At 37.3% G+C, this 21,311-nt stretch overlaps 1 protein-coding gene across 1 annotated transcript; it reads right to left on the bottom strand.

The window, feature by feature from the left end:
* Nucleotides 1-6,464: 6,464 nt before the first annotated feature.
* LOC307138362 (uncharacterized protein) lies at nucleotides 6,465-19,956 on the bottom strand. The gene is made up of 7 exons (XM_079836627.1): nucleotides 19,860-19,956; nucleotides 17,947-18,208; nucleotides 14,881-14,913; nucleotides 14,725-14,757; nucleotides 14,569-14,601; nucleotides 12,370-12,517; nucleotides 6,465-7,660 (listed from the first exon to the last, which is right to left on the bottom strand). The coding sequence occupies exons 2-7, from the start codon at nucleotides 18,194-18,196 to the stop codon at nucleotides 7,555-7,557; spliced, it is 603 nt and encodes a 200-aa protein (XP_079692753.1). The 5' UTR covers nucleotides 18,197-18,208; nucleotides 19,860-19,956; the 3' UTR covers nucleotides 6,465-7,554.
* Nucleotides 19,957-21,311: the final 1,355 nt, after the last annotated feature.

Raw genomic sequence — 21,311 nt, 5'->3', positions numbered from 1 at the left:
GCTCTTTGTCTGCAACACGACAAGAGGCCAGAACGGAGAAATTAATTTTGTTCATTTGTATGGACATGAGACCGATCAGTGTCGTGGATGGGGCAGGCTTCAGGGAGTTCTGTCAAGCAATGGAACCGAGGTACTTACTGAATAGATATTGCATGAATAAAGGATAAATGCACTGCTTCCACTGGTTTGATTATTTACCGTTTCATGTCAAGGAAAAGTTCCATGTTTACCACAGCACAGCACGCTCTGAGCGTTCAATATGCTGTAAAACTTCAACTAATATTTGTTTCAATCACTGAATGAAGCCTGCTATATTTGGGACAAGAGTCGCAACTTTAAATTGCTTGCACAAAACTCTTGATCAAAATGTGTTTTTTCATTTAAACCGTTATGCGCAGAGAGTGTGAAGGTAAGGGCGAGAGAGAGTGAGGTCTGCGGTCTTGGCCATTAGTTGATTTACTTGTTTTTGTGTAGGTAATACATTGTCAAATATGTTTAAACTTAAATAGACTACCTATACAAGTAGTTATGTCTCTTTGTATTCATTTGTCCTGTTATTGACGTAATGCGCATCATTGACAAAATGCGCAACCAGATGTTCGAATAGAACAAACATTTTTAGAGGGAATATTCGAACGTCATTTTTGAGCAATTTTGACAGCCCTATCCTCCATGCCCTCATTTCCTTACGGGTGGGGATACACATTTGCTTTGTGTTGTTTTTTTGGGACCTGAGCACGCGCATGCAGCCCTCGAGGGGGCTGGTTTTGAGCATTGCGAGCTGTTGTCAATGAAAACACTCTGGTCCCGCCGAGCACTCTTCGGCTCGCGTTCCTCAAGGCTTAGGTCCCGCTGCTGCTGAGGCACAGCGAAGGCTCACATCTTGGGGTCTGCAAATGGATCTAACAGCGGGGTTGCCCTTACCTGTTGGACCCAACGTTTCAGATCGCGAGTCAGAAGCACGCTTTACGGTTTCTTCTGCTCGTGCCGAAACGCAGGTGCAGCAGCATTCCAGTTCTGAGGAACTGGATGCTGTGAGCCAGGATCCTGTTGATGAGGATTCGCCACCTCACACACACTCTCATGAGGAGCTTATGGATGTTATGACTCATGCTGTAGCTGGATTAAAAATAGATTGGCCAGCCGAGAAACAGGAGGTTTGTACGTTCCATAAATTCCTCCCCCGAAAGTCTGATGTCTCTGGGGTTGCTAGGCGGCTGCAGCCCCAGCCGAGTGTGTCCTTCTCATACAGAGCACAGCAGAAAGATATTGTTGCATCCCAAGCCCCCCCACAGAAAGACTGTGGGTCGGGCAGCGCTCACAGCTGAGGTCCTTCCAGAATAAACCAGATTTGAGATCAGTCATTATTTCTAGGAAGGCAAAGAAATCCTGACGCCAGAAGGGTCAGACTTCTGATGGCAGTCCCCTTCGGAGGGAGTCGGTGTTCACCACATTACATGGTGGCCGTCTTCCTTCGGTGCCATCAGGGGGCCGTTCTGTCAACCCTGCCACTTCGTGTGCTTCAGGGCACAGCGGTCCTCAGCGAACACATGTCTCTGTGTCCGCAGCCGGTACTTCATAGCTCCGAAGAAGGATGGAGGGCTGCGTCCTATTCTAGATCTGCGCCAGCTAAATCGCGCTGTCAAGAGGCTAAAATTCAAAATGCTCACCCTAAAACAGATTGTGGGTCAGGTCAGGTCCGAGCACTGGTGTGTCACAGATTTAAAGGATGCGTACTTCCATGTCTCTATCCTACTTCAGCACAGGAAGTTCCTAGGAACTGCCTAGCGTTCCTGAAATGCGCGGATGCAGCTCTGGCTCCATTGCGACTTCAGGGCATACACGTGTTGAACTAAATAGACGATTGGCTCATTCTGGCACAGTCAAGACAATTAGCGGATCAACATCAAGATGTTCACATGAAAGTGTTGGGGCTGAGGCTAAATTCCAAGAAAAGTTTTTGGTCTCCACTACAGAGTTCCACATTTCTAGGCAAAGTTTGGGATTCAAAGACCATGAAGGCTCATCTAGCGCCCGCTCGGGTAAAAGCGATTCTCATAGCCATAAACAAAGTCAAGCTAGGCCAGTTACTTACTATGAAACAGTTTCAGAGACTGTTAGGTCTGATGGCAGCAGCATCCAATGTGATAATAATAATAATACATTTTATTTCTAACGCGCTTTTCTCAAAACTCAAAGCTCTACACGTCATACAATAAAGAATAATAACAATAAAATACAATAAAATAGTTACATTTAGTTACAATAAGCAGCTCTAAAAAGGTGTGTCTTTAAAGACTTCTTAAAACAATCTAATGTTGGATAGACTCTAATTTCCGGTGGTAGAGTATTCCATAGACGTGGTGCTGAGACCGAGAATGCTCGACCACCCTTGGAATTTAGATTATGTCGGGGCTGCTGGAGGATGCAAGACCTGGAAGAGCGCAAAGAGCGTGCAGGAGTATGAGCGGTGACCAAACTGCAGAGATAAGCAGGGGCCGTCCCATGAATGGCTTTATAAGTTAAAACCAAGGTTTTGAATTCGATACGCGCTTGTATCGGCAGCCAATGCAAATCAAAGAGTACTGGAGATATATGTTGACAAGTATTTGTGTGTGTCAATAACCGGGCGGCTGAATTTTGTATATATTGTAATTTTTTGATGGACTGATTTGGAAGACCCGAATAGAGCGCATTGCAGTAATCAAGCCTCGATGTAATGAAGGCGTGAATTAGCCTTTCTGCATCTGGCCGCGATAGAAATGGTCGTAATCTAGCGATATTTCTAAGATGAAAAAATTCAGTTTTTGAGACATTTTTAATATGAGCGTCGAACATAAGTTCAGTGTCAAAAATAACGCCAAGATTACGCACTTGAAAAGACGGGGTAACAAAGTCATTGACAGTAATCAGATCTGGAATATTTAGTTTAAGGACAGATGTTGATGTGCCGACGAAGAGAAGTTCTGTCTTTGCCTGGTTGAGCTTAAGAAAATTCTCGTGCATCCAGGTTTTTATCTCATCCAAGCAGTTGCTAAGGGCTGTGACCGCAAGGTTTGGGTTAGGGTGCATGCTGATGTAGATCTGCGTATCGTCAGCATAAAAATGAAATCCTAACCCAAACTTACGAATTATGTTACCCAGAGGCAACATATAGATGTTGAATAAGATGGGACCAAGCACAGACCCTTGTGGGACACCCTGCTGAACTAATGATGGTAAAGATTTGTTTTCCCCCAAAGACACAAACTGAAATCGATTTGTGAGATAAGATGTAAACCATTCTAATACAGTACCAGAGATTCCTAGCCATACAGACAATCTTTCAAGAAGGACAGCATGAGATATTGTATCAAATGCAGCAGTGATGTCTAACAATACTAAGATGCTACAGGCACCCATATCAGCAGAAATAAGAAGATCATTTGTGACCAATGGTGGCCCCTCAGGTCTGGGAGATACCTTTTGGCCTGCTTTACATGAGACCATTTCAGTGGGTGTTCAAAACCAAGGGGTTCTCCTCGAGGGGAAATCCGTTTTGGATGATCAAGGTCACACGCCGATGCCTTCGTGCCTTGGTTATGTGGAAGAATCCTTGGTTTCTGTCCCAAGGACCGGTGCTGGGGGCTCCTTGTCGTCGCTTGATGCTAATGACAGATGCATCCCTCACCGATTATTAGTGGTCGCTCAGTTCAGGGCCTGTGGAGCGGCACATAAACCAGTTGGAGATGGTCTCTGCCCTCAGGTCTGAGTGCCAGAAACTTCTCCCAGACCTGAGGGCCCACCATGTGTTGGTCCACACGGACAACACAGCGGTGGTCTCATATATAAATCACCAAGGGGGTCTGTGCTTGTGCCCACTATGCAAATTGGCTCACCAGATCCTCTTGTGGGCCCAAGGGAAGTTGCTGTCAGTCAGAGCATTATACATCCCAGGGCACATGAATCAGGGGGCAGATTTTCTGTTGAGGCAGGTATTGACACCCGGGAAGTGGAGACTCCACCCCGAGGTGGTGGAGCTCCTTTGGGAGCGCTTCGGGTGAGCTCAGGTGCATCTGTTTGCATCTCGAGAGACGACTCACTGTTCACTATTTTAATCCCTCTCTTATCCAGCCCTTCTGGGGTTGGATGCCATGATGCAGACGTGGCCGCATGCATACTTGTTCCCTAAAGAAGGGTATGTGCCTAAGGTCCCCACTAATGTGGTGGGCCCTATAATGCTGCAGGCCTTCTCACCGCCTCCATTTCAGAATTCAGACCAGGAGAAGTTAAATCTGCTCTGCCCAGTAAGGGCTTTACTGCCGTTACTGGGCATTGACATTGTTTTATGTCCACAGAGCTGCCCTGTGGCGTAAGACCGATCAGTTGTTTGTGTGTTTTAGGACCCCTAGTAAGGGGAAGCTCGCATCTAAGCAGACCTTGAGCAAATGGATAGTCTAGGCTATATCAGTTGCTTATGAGTTGGCCGGTCAACCTTCACCGTTAAGGGTCCGAGCCCATTCAACCCGGAGTATGGCTGCCTCTAGAGCGTCACTTTCAGGAGTATCTCTTCAGGAAGTGTGTGATGCAGCAGGTTGGTCCTCACCGCATACCTTTGTGAGGTTTTATAACCTTGATGTGGCGTCGACTCCAGGGTCTCGAGTGCTTGTGCCATAGTGTGCACGAAAATTTCAGACAGACAGACACTTGGTATTATGGCGGCGTGGGTATTAAGTTCCCACAGCGCTTTGACACAGCCCTTGAAAGGGAACGTCTCAGGTTACGTATGTAACCATGGTTCCCTGAGAGGGAACGAGATGCTGCGTCGCTTTGCCATACTCCCAGCATGCCAGTGACCTGTGACCAACTTGCTTCGACCTTAGAAGCTGACATTGTTTGGTTCAGGGGTGCTTTATAGTTTCCTGGTTAATGACGTCACCCGCCTATGACGTACCGTCACGCCATTGGACTGATTTCCCGTGCTTCACGACGCAATCATACAGAGGCGTTCCCGCAGTGCTTTGGCGCAGCGTCTCGTTTCCTCTCAGGGAACCATGGTTATATACGCAACCTGAGAAATTTTATATTCTTAAACTCTAGGAGACGCAATAGATTATTGGGGTTTATTTCACAGGAGAACATTGGAAAAGTAGACATTGTTTTTACTTCTAAAATCTCTGAAAATGTGAGTGGTTGCTGCTGTGAATGTTTGCTTGACTAGAACATTTCAGAAAGGTATTTGCCATAAGAGCCTTTAGAATTCTTTGTTTTCCTTCCTTCACTCTTAAAAATAAAGGTTCCAAACAGGGTTTTTGGTTCCACAAAGAACAGTTCTTTTGTGCAATGAAAAGGTTCCATGGATATCTAAGGTTCTTCATTGAACTATCGATGCCAATAAACAACCTTCATATTTTGGAGTGTACAAATGTTAAACAAGTTTCAAAAAGGTGTCCACCAAAGTCTTTGCTGTCCTCCCTTGTGTTACAGTACCTCGGATCTTGAGGGTGTTTAACACTGCCGCTCATCTGCTTTAACTCCACCTGTGCTCCATCTTCAGCCCTGGTTCACTGGGTTCATACAGTTCAGCAGTGTTGGCACACTAATCTCTCTCTCACCTCACGCCTTTCTACACCTCTCTGCCTGACACAGTTTGATTAATTAGTATTGCATACAGCAGAGTGGTGGCCACCATTCCCCTTACGGCTCACACACACCCACCCACACACACACACACACACACACACAGGCTCTCATTGCCATTTCTCTTTTACTCTTTTTTCTATCATAAAGATTTTATGTGGCACCAAATCGGATGATAATATTTCCTGGTAGACTATGCAGAGTAATTATAATGCAAAAGAACAGTGATAATGATAAAGACGATTCTTCTTTTTTTTATCATTCTCATAGCTTGGGCTCTATTGGGTTTTGTGGAAAGTTTTACCATATGTTTTTTTTAGTCAGCTGGTAAAATTCAATGCTGATGATGCGAAGCTTATATAGTCCATGCTAGTAATATTAGTAATGTTAGTAATATTACTTTAATCACTTTTTGTCTTATTCTGCAACATGCATTCTTGGCAGACATTTAGTTGAAATAAAACTGAAATCTCAATATGGCCTAGTTTTTTTTTTTTCTTTAGTTTTACGTAGTCATTTTAGTACTCCAACTACAAGTTGCATTTCTAATTTAAACATTTTTCATGTAATATTTTGTTTTTTTCAGCTTTATTTCAAATATTATTTTGTTTTTAGAATATATATATATATATATATATATATATATATATATATATATATATATATATATATATATATATATATATATATATATTATTATTATTATTATTATATATTTTTTAAATAAGTAAATTACATTAAAATGAGTTTCTTGTCTGTGTTCAACAGAGTGACTTGCTTTTGCTTTCTACGCCATCTATTGTTTCTTGGACAGATCGCAGGCAAACAGTTGTGTTTTTTTTTTTAATCTTTTTTAATGTACTTTAATCTCAAACAAACCTGCAGAGCACAGATCAATGGTACTGGTACTGTCATGGTTATGCTTCATTGATTTCAGCATTTACAGAGGATATGTATGTCAAATATTGATGAATGTGTTTATCTTCATTGAAACAGTTGCTGTTCCAGAATTTCACAGAGCCTGAATACTTTAATAATATTTTATAGATCATTTCAGCCTCTCTTGGCCCTTGAAATGAAGAAACATTTTTTAATTTCTGTATGAATGTAAATTCAAATTTTACATAATTATTTCAGTGTAATCAACTTATTCAATCAGGCTACCCTGTAAATCTCTCTGGGGAAAAGAGTCTAAATTACAGGAAACCAAACAACATGTTATGAAATGTAGGTCACAATCAACAAAATTGCTGTTGATAAAAGCGGTTTGCTTCATTGTGGTTTACTCATTCTTTCTAGGAAGAACTCACTATATTTAGTTTGATTTCTTTAAACCATCTAATAAGCTCCATTTTATTGATAAAAACAGTTATTAACCCTGAAAACCCTTCATTTAAGTGAGCTAATTGAAAGGTTGAGGCTGCATGAGAGGTGAAGATTAGTAGAACTGGATAGAATAGCAACATAATATAACCTTTTATAAGCTTGTAAATGTTAATAAATGTAACATTTATAACATTAACCCATATCAGACTGACACAAATGCTATGTTAGTTTACTTATTTACTTTAAAAGGTGCATTAAAATGACAAAGCACTAAAAGACTTAACTGCGATCTACATTTACAGGCACAGTTGAATGCAAAGCTTTAAAACGGTTATTGAATATTCTATTTCGTACAATATGTTTATTTGTAAATGTCGTATTAAATATTTCATACAATGTGAACACATAGTCTTACTACCAGTAGCTTTTGCATTCACTTAAGTGATCAAATTAGTTATGTGAAAACCCTTTTCTTAGAAACTTGTGTTGGAATTTAATTTCACATAGGCTGTAAAGTGTTGTGAAATGAAATTCAGATATATCCCTTTTTCTTGTACCCATTAGATCCCATTAAATTCAAAGACCAAGAGGGACATGTTTGCATCCAGATCACAGGCGCTTGTAGAAAGACAAGACGTTGTTGCAGTTGGGGCAGCGATGCTCAACATCTTTACAAGAATCCATCCAGAAAGGCGCTATACAGCATGGCCAGCACCTGCAAAACAGACATGAGAGTCAATCAATCGCCTGTCTAAATTTGTCTAATTGACTTGAACAAGCTGCTCTCTAACTCTCTGTTCTTGCAGTATTACAAAAGGATATGATGTACAACATGGAGTCCCTGATATTGAAACTTTCAGGCCTATTTTATCTAATAAGGGAGACCAAGTACACTCTTAAAAATAAAGGTTCTAAAAAGGAGTGATGCAATAGAACAACCATTTTTGCTTCCCCAAAGAACCTTTCAGTGATCAGTTCCTAAAAGAGCCATTTTAAAGGGGTGGTTGATTATGATTTCAATTTTTAAACTTTAGTTAGTGTGTAATGTTGCTGTTTGAGCATAAACAACATCTGCAAAGTTACGACGCTCAAAGTTCAAAGCAAAGGGAGATCGTTTTTGTTAAAGAAATTGCTTTTTAAAGACTACAACAAACGGCTGGTAGGGACTACATGAGCTTCCTCCTGGGTTAGTGACACCACTAACTCTAAAATGTACATAAATCCTACCCCCGGGAACACACAACAAAGGGGGTGAGGCCATGTTGGGCTGCGTTAGAGAAGTGGAAGAGTTATGTTGAAGTGTTGTTGCTGGGCCGTCGAAACGGTTTGCAGGTCCTCTGTGTTTTGCCTGCCTAGGGACACTGGACTGACACCGTGTCTACACCGAACGCGAGTGATGCAATGCAACAGGAAAAATATTGAAACTCTTTGGTCATTTTTTGAGCGAGATGCCAACGGTCTAATCAGACTCAATCTATGCTAAGCTATGCTAAAAGTGCTACCACCAGACCCGGAGATCGGCTGAATGGATTAGAAAAGGGTTAAACTCTAGGGGAGTTTGAAAATTAGCAAAAATAGTGGAGTGTTCCGTTAAAACCTCTTTTTAATCCCACCAGCGAACGTTGAGCAAATGGATAATTTGGGTGTTTGTTGCCTTTTACATGGTCAGTGTAAATTATTCTTTGATTAATTTATTCTCTGGGTCTGATTCGGGCTCAAATTGACACAGCAATATTGACGCTAGGGATGCAACAATACAGTTAGTCCACGGTTCAATACATACCTCGGTTTTTAACCACGGTTTTCGGTTCGGTTCGGTTCTGATGGCTTGTTATATCAGTTTTTTGCTATTCTATTCTTAAGCGACAGGAACAGCAAGAGGTTAAGGAGAAAAAAGACAATTTTTTAATTGCAAAACCTTACTTAAACTTAAAACTTTACTTAAAAAAAAACCCTTGTACACATTCCTAGTGTATGTATAATATAAAATAAAAAATATTTGCATATATATATATATATATATATATATAAAGATTTACACTGGCAGCTCAGAGCTGTACAGCAGCATTTAAGTATGAAATTGAATGAATAAATGTTCAAATAAAACGCTACAGAGACTTCACTATAAAATATACATTGATTCTTATTAAAGCTACTGTATTAAAGTTTTTCGGTCAAGAGCAGTGAGTGATTTTCTCTTTGTCTTTTGTTGTTGTATTAATGAGAAATGAATACAGGTTTGGAACAACATTAGAGTGAGTAAATAATGACATCATTTTATAGGTGAACTGTCCCTTTAAGGACAGCGTGTTCACCAGTGATGCCAGTAACGCGTTACTTAGTAACGCGTTACTCTAATTTGACCACTTTTTCCAGTAATGAGTAATCTAACGCGTTACTATTTCCAAACCAGTAATCCGATTAAAGTAACTTATCCAAGTCACTGTGAGTTACTTTTTTTTGTCATTTTCCTTAGTAAAAATATATATTTTTGCTTTCTTGTTTAGTCTCACAGGGTTTTTCCTGCATAGAGAATTATGAGGCGGCCGCCTCCGTCTGTCGACAAAACTCAAGACAGGCAGACACTTGCTCAGATTAGGCATGTCGTGATAATTAAATAATCATCAGAAATATATATTGTCACATTATCCTTCAGCAATCATTATTAGTATATTATTATTTGCTAGTAGCCTACAAAGTCATCTAAAGCCATTCCATAGCTGAATGTCTTTCCTCCGCTGTAGCTGTCAATCATTCTCTGTTCAGCATTCAAACTGCGCGTCGCGTTCGGTTCCAGTCAGCAGCAGCACGGTAAAGCTCACTCCAATATGATATATTCCCGTTATAATACTTGATTTGTTGATAAAATAATTTATCTTCCTGGAGTTTATATAGCGGTTTTCTGAAAGATGTTGTGCTCGCTACTCAGGTGACAACACAAGGACTTAATTAGCATCACACGCATAATAACCAGAATTAAAAACTGTGAAGAAACAAATAATCAGTGAATGTTTGGACCGATATAGGCTACATAGTAGACTAGGATTTGTGGGCTCAACGCTCATCTTCTCTTTATGCCGTGAACTTTTCAATGTGCACTCGCGCTGCACTGTGCACACTGATTCCATGTTGCTTTAAGCGCATTATTCTGCACCCGGGATGCGCATAAGCGCTTTGTTGCCGCTCTGTTTTGAAGCGTTTCATATATTTTCATAGTTTTGTGCACTTAAAGATTATTAAAGAATATATTGTTCTCACGTATCAATCATATATTTGTTGTCCCTTTACAGAGCTGCACATTACGTTTACAATACAATATAAATCTTGTAATTTTATATTATTTGTGTAGGCCCATATAATTATTTACATTCATATATAAATATATATATTAAAAATTAAATATAAATTGTTTTTCATGAATGTATTTAATAAGAACACAAAGTAATTTGTACCTTTTCATTAACATGTTTAGGGTTTTATGTTTAGTGTTTTATGTTTAGTGTTTTATGTTTAGTGTAGTGTAACATGTTTTATGTTTAGTGTTGGTAAAAACGGTTGTCATTTTTATGTTGAGGCTGCAGAGGTGTTGTCGGCAACTGATGAATGTAACTAATAAAGTAACTTGTAATCTAACTTAGTTACTTTTAAAATCAAGTAATCTGTAAAGTAACTTAGTTACTTTTAAAATCAAGTAATCTGTAAAGTAACTAAGTTACTTTTTCAAAGTAACTGTGGCAACACTGGTGTTCACTAGGCTGCTGCTGTCAATGTAAGACCTGCGTGCATCTAATACAGACACGCGCCGATTTTACTTTCACTTTAGACATAACCGACTGTGTTTATGTAAACCTTGTGTGTATTTGACAGTATTAGCGCAGTAAGACAACTAGTCCAGTAATCACGTGTTTGACAAGCGTTTAGTGCGCGCGTTCGGAAAAGCGCATGTTAAAACCGCGCACATGCCGGCAAGGCTTTAAAACGCATGCAAATAATGAACTTTCGTGATTGTGAATTACTATAGTGTTCCGTGAGTATAACTCTACCACCAACGTGTGATGTGAATGTATGTCGCGTTGTTCAGTGTATTGGGATTGGAGGCAAATGATAGAATTTGTCGAAAAATACTTAATTAAATGCAAAACCGAAAAACCGCAATTCACAGGCGCGTATTGAACAGTGAAGGCCGTACCGAACGGTTCAATATTATATTGAGAATTGTGGCATCCCTAATTGACGCCATTGTTTATTACAGTACACCTGAGCATTTGCAATTAACCATAATGGTAAGGGGTGTGACGTTTCCGGACAACATGCACTAGGCGGTTAGCGAATCACAACTCTCTGGGCCAGCTAACCAATCAGAGCCCATTGTGTATTTCTGAGGGAGGGTTTTCGTAGAACCAGAAAGCTATCTGGCTGTTTTTCCGAGAAGGGACACAGTGGTGTAGAATAAAGCTAAATTATGTGAAAAATAATGTATCGAAGCATGAACACATGTTAGACTCCACCCCATAAACACAATCAAGCCTTCGAAAAAGCTGATCAACCATCCCTTTAAAAATCTAAAGAACTTTTTGTGGAATGGAAAGGTTCCACACTCTAAAAAAAAGATGGTTATTTAAAGGTTCTTTACATGTAGTAACAGTTCTATTTAGAACCGTATCATCCTGAAGAACCCTGTTAAATGTTGAAATGGCTCTTTGTGTTGGAGTCCAGGGTTATTTTTTTCCCGCCTTTGTGTTTATCAAATCTGTAACTGTCAAATCCACCTCATTACTGATTTTCTGGAGCTCAGTTATACAAACTACACAGACTGTCAACACACTCTCGACAAGTAAAGTATTTATTTGTTAAAATGTCTAAATGTTAACTGTCAAAATTGTAACTGGTTTCCTACTAATCATGTCTTTTTCTCTTTTTTAGTGTAGTGAAACATGCAAGTATGAGCAGCTCTGCTCAGTTAAGGATAATGATCTTCTCTTCTCCACAGAGATCTTGAATTTATGATCCATATTGTTAGGTTTGTTTTTACTTTATGCCTAAACATACCCAGTCAAGAAAAAAAAAAGCTATCCAATGACTTTATACCACTTTTTCCTTTTACCATGGTACAATACATAAGGTACGAGGTTTACATAATTGTTTACATAATTGTTTACATAATCAAGTGGAAGAGACTAATTATAACTCTAAACTCAACTGTATTTCAGATGCTGTCACGTACCAGCCTCATCATCTGCAGAGAAAAACTGCCACACACAATAAAGTACTACATAATGAAGTATTTTGTAATTTGGTACTTGTTTAGAACCATTTTTCTTAAGGTTCTTCAAGCAACCATCAATGCCAATAAAGAACCTTTATTTTTAAGAGTGCGTAGTAAGTTCTATGAAATTAACAAGGAGTAAGAAAGCTGAATTTTACCCGATGAGGGCAAGGCAGCCGCAGGCCATCCAGGCCATGAGTCCGGAGTAGTGATCTGTTATAGTGATCACCTGGTGCTTACAGTGAGGGCACATGGTCTGACCAGGTAATTCACGCAGGCTAGGCAGTATCACTGAGGTTGTTACGGCTGTAATGCACATAAACACAATAAACCATATTGTCTCTGTTGATAATCAAACAGCTGCTGAACTACTTCTAAAATTGCACAGCATCATTTATCTTTATTTTTTCGAATGCTATAGGAGATATTTTATTGACAATCTAACAACTTAACCCTCTGGTGCTGGTAAAGCATTCATCTGAATGGTACGAAACTTGGTTAAAGTTTTGGCACTTGCTATGTGAACACACACAAAAAAACATGGACATGATTTGAAAAGGTTAAATGGTCCTGAAAAAATTGTCACACTTGTCTTGTTCGCAGTCAAAAATGAGCGTATTGGAAATGAATAGGAGACGAATTACATCTAGTGGAAGCATTTGGTACTGCGCCCAAATAAAATCTGACTGAAAGCTCATTTTTTAAAAATATAAACCTCAAATGGGAACACAACTTGTTTAGATTTATGGCTTTGATTTTCTCAGTTTTAAATTAAAACGTATTTTGGAAAATATATATTTCATATAAAAAAAATAAAATTAAAAAGTTAGCTTTTTAAACTTTTTTCACTTTAGCAATAATCTGCCAAGTGACTTTTTTAAAAAGAGACCAAACTGTTGGAAAAAGCTGGAAATTAATTTTTTCAGGTCCATGCTCAAAAAGTGAATAAATGGATTATAACTACTGCATAAATATAATTTAGTACCATAAAAACCCTACAAATACAAAATATTAAATAAAAAAACATTATCAAACTAAAGTATTATTTTTTAAATTATTTTTTGGAATAAAAAAGAAAAAATTCTGTCAATTTTGACCGACACACGAACAGTACCAGAGGGTTAAATGGTAGCATTACCATATTGTTTCTTTGTCATTATTTGAACTGAATTTGAAAAATTGCTTGTAAATTTCACAAATAATTACAAAGAAATGTTTACAAGTATCACATTGAATTACAAGTAGTGCTGTCAAATGATTAATCACGATTAATCGCATCCAAAATAAAAGTTTGTGTTTACATAATATATGTGTCTGTACGGTGTATAATTAATATATATATATATATATATTTAAATACACAATGATACATGTATATATTTTTTTTTAAATGTGACCCTGGACCACAAAACCAGTCATATGGGTAAATTTTTTTGAATAAATAATATTTCCATTGATGTAAGGTTTCATTGGTTTGTTAGGATAGGACAATATTTGGCCGAGATCCAACTATTTGAAAATCTGGAATCTGAGGGTGCGAAAAAAATCTAAATATTGAGAAAATCACCTTTAAAGTTGTCCAAATGAAGTCCTTAGCAATGGATATTACTACTAATAATAATTTTTATATATATTTATGGTATGAAATTTAAAAAATATCTTCACTGAACATGATCTTGACTTAATATCCTAATGATTTTTGGCATAAAAGAAAAATGGATACTTTTTACCCATACAGTGTATTGTTAGCTATTGCCACAAATATACCCGTGCGACTTATGACTGGTTTTGTGGTCCAGGGTCACATATATGTTTATATTTAAAATATTTTTATATAATATAAATGATATATAAATAAATACATACATATTTACATGTGTGTGTATATATATATATATATATATATATATATATATATATATATATATATATATATATATATATATATATATATATATATATATATATATATATATATATACACACACATATATATATACACACACACACACATATATATATATATATATGCAAATATTTTTAAATATAAATATACATGTATCTGTGTGTATTAAAATATACATAATAATTATACACAGACACAAATATTATTTAAACAATCTTTTATTTTGGATGCGATTAATCGTTAAATCGAAAAAAGTTTGGCTGCACTAAAGTATCATGAATTACAAGTACCACATTAAATTGAACATGAAGTTTTGAAGCAGAAAGATTGAAATAGTATTTTCTTGTAAAACACTCAAATAATCATTAAAAATTATTAAAAGATTAAAATAATCAAATAAAAAAATAAAGATGTCTTTGTCTGAGATCGATAGTTGAAAACTGTCACTTACTTGTAGTTTGAGGGTACATCCCAGGGTTTGGACCTTTAGAAAGATATTAAAAGTGTGTTATTGCACTAATATCAGTGATTTAGATATTGACTTGAGTCAATTGGGAGTTTATCTGAAATAACTTTTTGAGAATGATCATCAAAAACTGTAACTTACCGGTAACTTGAGGGTACATCCCAGGGTTTGGACCTTTAGAAAGATATTAAAAGTGTGTTATTGCACTAATATCAGTGATTTAGATATTGATTTGAGTCATTTGGGAGTTTATCTGAAACAACTTTTTGAGAATGATCATCAAAAACTGTAACTTACCGGTAACTTGAGGGTACATCCCAGGGTGTGGAGCTTTAGAAAAACATTGAAAAAGATTGTTACTGTGACTGAAAGATTGCCAATACCAGTGTAGTAACTATTAAGTCATTTTAAGCTTTTATATTGTTTGATAGTTAAATACTGCAACATACTGTTAAATTTAGGATATATCCCTTGATGCTGACCTTTAGAAAAAGATTTTAAAGCTGTCACTGGCAGTAGATAAAGTTTGTTTTGTGGAATTTCATGGATTTACATGGTCAACTGAGAGGCCATCACTGGATATTCAGAAATCACTTCACTTGTAATGAGTATTTTCTCAGCATTGCAACACTGCATATCTAATAATTAATTTGAATTATCTAAATATTTTGAATTATCACTCAGTAAGTCATTTAACCATCTTTTTTTAATTAAAAAAAATTAAATACATTTTTATTATGATTTATTTAATTATTAGTTTTTTATTAAACTCACAAACCCCTGTTTGGGAAACCCTGATGTAATGTAATATTTAATGCATCATGTTGATTATAACAAATAATTGAATTTCTTTCTTTCTCTTTGTATTTTTTTATCAATATGGAACAAGATTACCCTAGTAGTCAATTAAAATTTATAAACAGGTTAGGTCAAAAGTAGTGCTGTCAATCGACATTATTTCTGTAATTAATTGTGATTAAAAGTTTTACAAAATTTTATATTGTAATAATTTCACAGTTACACAGTAATTAATGTAGAAACAACTTAAAGACAGTATATTTTAAATATCTGTTGTAATGCCATCTTTTTATGAATGAAGGCCAGTACCACTGATACTAATACTGATGTCTCTGTGAAACATTCATAATAGACATTCAACATTACAGTATAATTGAAAGCTATACATTTCAACATTTATTAGGCTTTCAAAATTTTTTACTTTTAACTTCAGTGAACTAAACAATCTTCACATAAACCTATTATAATAACTGTGATATTTACCTGTGACCTTCTGTCTAACAGGTAGGAATTATACAGAAATTGAATAAAGTTATCAAACAGTCTGCACTGAAAAATTAATAAATTAAATATAGATTAATCTTTATTGAAGCTACAGTTTTCTCTGTTACCTTTGTTCTTTGTTCAACTGGTTTATTAGGCTGCTGTCACTTTAAGATCTGCCAAACATGACATGGATCTGACGCGCATCTAATTTTCTCACAACTCTTTAAGTTAATTTAAGTTATTCAACTAATTTAAGACTGCTCTTTTCTTGCGCGTCTTTCTGTGCGTTGTGTGTCACATAGACAGGACATTCACAGTCAGCGCGCTCTCTTTTGTCTTGTCGCGCTTGAATGGTTTAAAAGCATTTGCATGAATAAGAGCGTGATCATGTAACGCTAGCCCAAGGATGACAGAAAAAAAGTATGCTGCGTTAATTGTGTAAATATTTTTTACGCGTTTAACTGAAAAAAATAATCACATGCGTTAACATGCTAATTTTGGCAGCACTAGTCAAAAGTAATCTAAAAGTAATCAAATAGGAGTCAGATTATATTACCTCAAATGTGTAATGTAATGGATTACGTTACTAACCACAATTTTTGTCATGTAATTTGGTATCAGACTGCAATTTGTAAGTAAATCAACCCAGCAATGTATAGCTATTTATACTATACAGATCGTTTTAAAGCAGCTTTACAGGGATAAACAGGAAAATAATGATGATTCAGTGATGCAAACAGAGTTCAATTCTGCTGTAAAGCAAATCTAAAAAGAAAATAGTAAACAGTTATTATTCAGCTGAAGTCAGTTCAGTGTTGATTCGGTTCTGTTCAATATTGTGTAAAGTTCATCCATTATGGAATGAGTTTAATTCTGCTATAAAGCAGTTCTGTAGAAAACAGTAACCGCGTTTCCATTACCCTTCAAATTGCGCGAATTGAAATTGCGAATTGAAAATACGCCCAATGGAAACGCGTCCATATATCACAAAAATGTTTTTTATGCTCGCATGAGGTGGTCTTTCAGGCAATTCGAAAAAGAAAATTTTTCGCAAACCTGCAATGGAATCACATTTACAGGTCACCTGGCGTATGTAAATGTGGATCATTCTTTACAGATGATGCTGTGTGTTTGGACAGAAGACGAGACAGAGTTCTTTATTAAACTCATAAAAGACAATAGAATTACAGGAATACTGGATTCTAACCACAGAAATACCACATTATCATGAAGACCTTGAAGCAGGGAGGGAGAAACACACACACACACCTCATACGCTTAAGTGTAAGGGGCTTTCCTAGCCATTAATGCTTGGATAACACACAAGTCTCCTTCCATTAAAAATAATGGCCGGTGGAGTGGATGGGATAGGCTACATAAACCTACAAACATGTGGCATAATTTTTTAATGTCTTATCGCGAGAAGAAAAAAAACACAAGTTTTAGCCCATAACATCGGTCAATAGAAATGCTGACATTTAGAGAATATCTGTAATGGAAACGCGGCTAGTGAGAACATCGTCCAGCTCGATTCAGTTCTCATCTAGCGCATTCAAGTCAATAATATTGCTGAAAATTTGAAAAAAAGAAGACATTTTTACTAATAATTTAAGAAAACTATGATACAATAGCACAATAACCATATTTATTGTTCTCACTAGAAATATTTTACCCATCAAGATATTTGCGTGTTTCTAAAATGTTCGATTAGCGCTTTAGCCCTTGCTTGGCCATACCTTTTCATGAATAACAATCATTCTGTTTCCACAGATGTATATGTGCTTAAATTTGTTGCAAATCTAATATGTGTATATCATTCACAGCTGGCTTTTATTCATTGACACCACAGATTTTCTTCTCAACAAGAAAAAAAAATTACCATTGTCTTCCATCATGTTCAGAAAAAATATTTATAAAATAATTGTCCAAATACATTTTACATGAAAATATTATTTCAGTCTGTGTAATTTACTACATTATTTTTTTTTAGTGAAGGCTGCCTTATATTTTATAGGCTTTTTACTTAATTTCACCCCTTTTAATGCATGCAACCAACATGGTTTATCAGAAGAAACGTACCTCCCTGATAGTTAGGATTGGCTCCGGGCTCTGGGTACGAGGTGTATCCCATATTAATATTGGGATATGGAGATGAGTGGTAACCTGGGTTATGGGTCACATCCTTTCCTCCGTAATCGACTGGAGGACCTGGGTAGGGTGGAGCAGATTCAAGAGCATCAATGGCTTCCAAAGCTTCTATAGCCTCCAAATCCTCCAGATATTCCTCCGTTATTCCATCATCCGATGCGGCATCATCGTTATTATCCATATTCTTAGTTCCCTAAACGATAAGTCATAGAAGAATGACACAGAAAATGAGTTACAAGTGAGGTTCACTGTAGTTCTTAGGTGTTTGGACTACTTGCACACCAATGCAAATGGCAACAAAAAAATGTTGACAAGACACATTCAAATTTCCACAGTCCATCCAAATTTCTTTCCGACATGGAAATGCTCTGTTTGTAAAGTATTTTGCGTTGCTTTTCCATCATGGAAACATGCTTTAGTTTTCCACCACATCACCAAGACCAGGAACTGAAGACATATGTAGTTTCACTTGTACTAACCAACCTGTAAAACTTCCATTTGAAAATCCAATTGAGTCACACAGAATTGTCACCTCATTTACAGGTAAGGTTGTTGTTTCACGAATAACAAACATATTTTTTTCTGTCAAACTTTCTCTGTTTTGAAGAAGTGAGACTTAAACCAGGTAGTTTTGTGTTTTGGGGGCTGAACTAGTGACTACAAAAGAATGACAGAAATGATGAATTGTCCTTCTTTACAGACTTTTCCCCACTCCATTCAATGGCAAAAAGTGTCCCAATCACCTTGAATTCACCTACATTATACATGTACATGCAACACTGATTTAGGGTGTGTTCACACACGTTTGGTTGGATTAAAATTAACTCTGGTGCGATTGCTCTGTTAGTGCGGTTCATTTGAATAAGTGTGAAAGCTGCCATCTGAACCCTGGGTGTGCATCAAACAAGCGAAAAGATGGGTCTCGGTCCGCTTCCAAACGAACTCTGGTGCGGTTCGACTGAAATGTGATCGCAGCACGGACCAAAGACATGTAAATGAACCAAAAACAAGGAGATGAGACCCTGAAAAAGGACAGAATTCTCACTCATACCTGTTTTTTCTTGTCAATGGTCGCGTTGTTGCCCATCACAGTTTAGTACACGCGTCAGAACCGCATCTCCTCTCAGCAGATCTTGGTTTGTGTGTGACAGAGGGATTCTTGACACTGTTTGACTCCTTTGCACATTTTATAAGCTCTTCACGAGTTCTCAGCTGGTCAAAATACCATCATATGTAGCTACGCACATACAACAAGTGCATTTAGCCCATTGTTTTAGATGTTCGGTAAGTTCTATCATTAAATATAGTAATAAAAGCCGACCAATCAGGTTGTGAACACATCCCTATGCCTTTAGGTTTGGTATCTTTAGGTTCGGTGTTAAAATGCCAATGTGAACACGAAGCGGACCAGGACTAAATGTTTTTTTTTTTCAAGCGAACCAAGCAAACTGAACTATAAGTGTGAACACACACTAAATGGTGAGCTACAAATTGCGAATGTTGGTTGTGTTACCATTTCAAGAACACTGTTGCCCAACAATGAGTCTTCCAGACTGTTTCTCTCATGCTTTGTCAAAGACTTCTCTCTGTCATCATTCACACAAAGGCAGAAAACTGAGCTCTTAGCCACAGATGCTGAATATACTTTCAAATTCACTGACCGAATCATTGAAAATGAATGCATATAGACTAACTGTCATATTTCTTTCTGGCTAACTTATCTGCTGGTCATTAGATTATATCTCAAAACCAACCAAAGGAAAGTATCAGAGATATCTCTCTTCTGTATAATTAATCTTTATCTCTTTCTCACAATGATAAAATCTGCTTCCAGACCAACTTACCTACAGGAATGAGAGGTCAGTGAATTTTGAGGGTGGGTGTTGTATTTTCTTGGAGACCAGAAGAAACTGAGTTCAGGAAAAGGAGAAACGGGTGTGTATGAGTTCTAGAGGAGGGTGAAGAAAGGAAGCAAAAAAGGGAGGAGATTTTAGACCGAATCCAGACCATGTACGCTTCCGGTGACTTCAGATGACTCTGAAATAGTTTTTTGGTGGCTAAATACTAATTCAATCAACATACTCAATCAGGTGACAGTGGTAGGCCTGGAAATGAATATTTTATTTATTTTATCCAGAAGGTCTCATAATAGACATATATTGCTGTGTCATCTGCTTTTGTGCTTATTTGTTGTTTATTTAGTTTTCTATTTCTGTCCTACTGAACACCACTGCCCTTCGCTGTCTTTGCTCTATTTGATCGGCCAATTTTCTGTGGTTATGTATTCATGCTTATATGCATTAGTTTTGTTTTTTTCCTGATCCTTGCCGTGCCATTAGTTTTGCTGCATGCAGAGTTGTTTGAATATCTTTGCATTCACAAATTGTTTGACAGAATTGCTAAAAGAAGTGAATATAGTGCTTAGTCATGTAGTTGTAATTTTGTGTGAGATTATGGAAAATATATCTATATTAAACCTTTTGTGTGTGTGTGTGTGTGTGTGTGTGTGTGTGTGTGTGTGTGTGTGTGTGTGTGTGTGTGTGTGTGTGTGTGTGTGTGTGTGTGTGTGTGTGTGTGTGTGTGTGTGTGTGTGTGTGTGTGAGCGCGTGCGTGCGTGCGTGCGTGTGTGTGTGTGTGTGTGTGTGTGTGTGTGCACGTGTGGTTCAAATGATTGTTTTCAGACTTATGTGGTCTTTAATTTATTTTTTAGCTGTCAGCTATTTTATTGTATAACTAATGTTATGATTGAACCCAACCTCACAGCCATGATCAAATCTTTTTAGCATCTGTGATTCATAACCTTTAGCCAATGACCTAGAAACAAATTAGGTGCAAGATGGAATTTAAAGGATTAGTTCACTTAAAATGAAAATGATCCCATGATTTACTCACTCTCAAGCCATACTAGGTGTATTTGACTTTTTTTTCTTTCTGACACAATCGGAGTTATATTAATAAATGCCCTGGCTCTTCCAAACTTTATAATGGCAGTGACGGGGCCCACAAGTTTGAAGCTCAAAAAAGTGCATTCATACATCATAAAGGTACTCCACACGGCTCCGGGGGGTTAATAAAGGCCTTCTGAAGTGAACCAATGGGTTTGTGTAAGAAAAATATCCATATTTAAAACCAACTGCCTTCCGTAACTTACGAAGAAAAAAAAACACTCTTACAAAAACCCATCGCTTCGCTTCAGAAAGCCTTTATTAACCCCCGGAGCCGTGTGGAGAATGTTTATGATGGATGAATGCACTTTTTTTGAGTTCACTGCCATGATAAAGCTTGGAAATATCAGA

This window comes from Gobio gobio (assembly GCF_949357685.1).
Source record: "Gobio gobio genome assembly, chromosome: 1".
Lineage (NCBI taxonomy): Eukaryota > Metazoa > Chordata > Actinopteri > Cypriniformes > Gobionidae > Gobio > Gobio gobio.
This window is presented reverse-complemented; position numbering and strand designations above follow the sequence as displayed.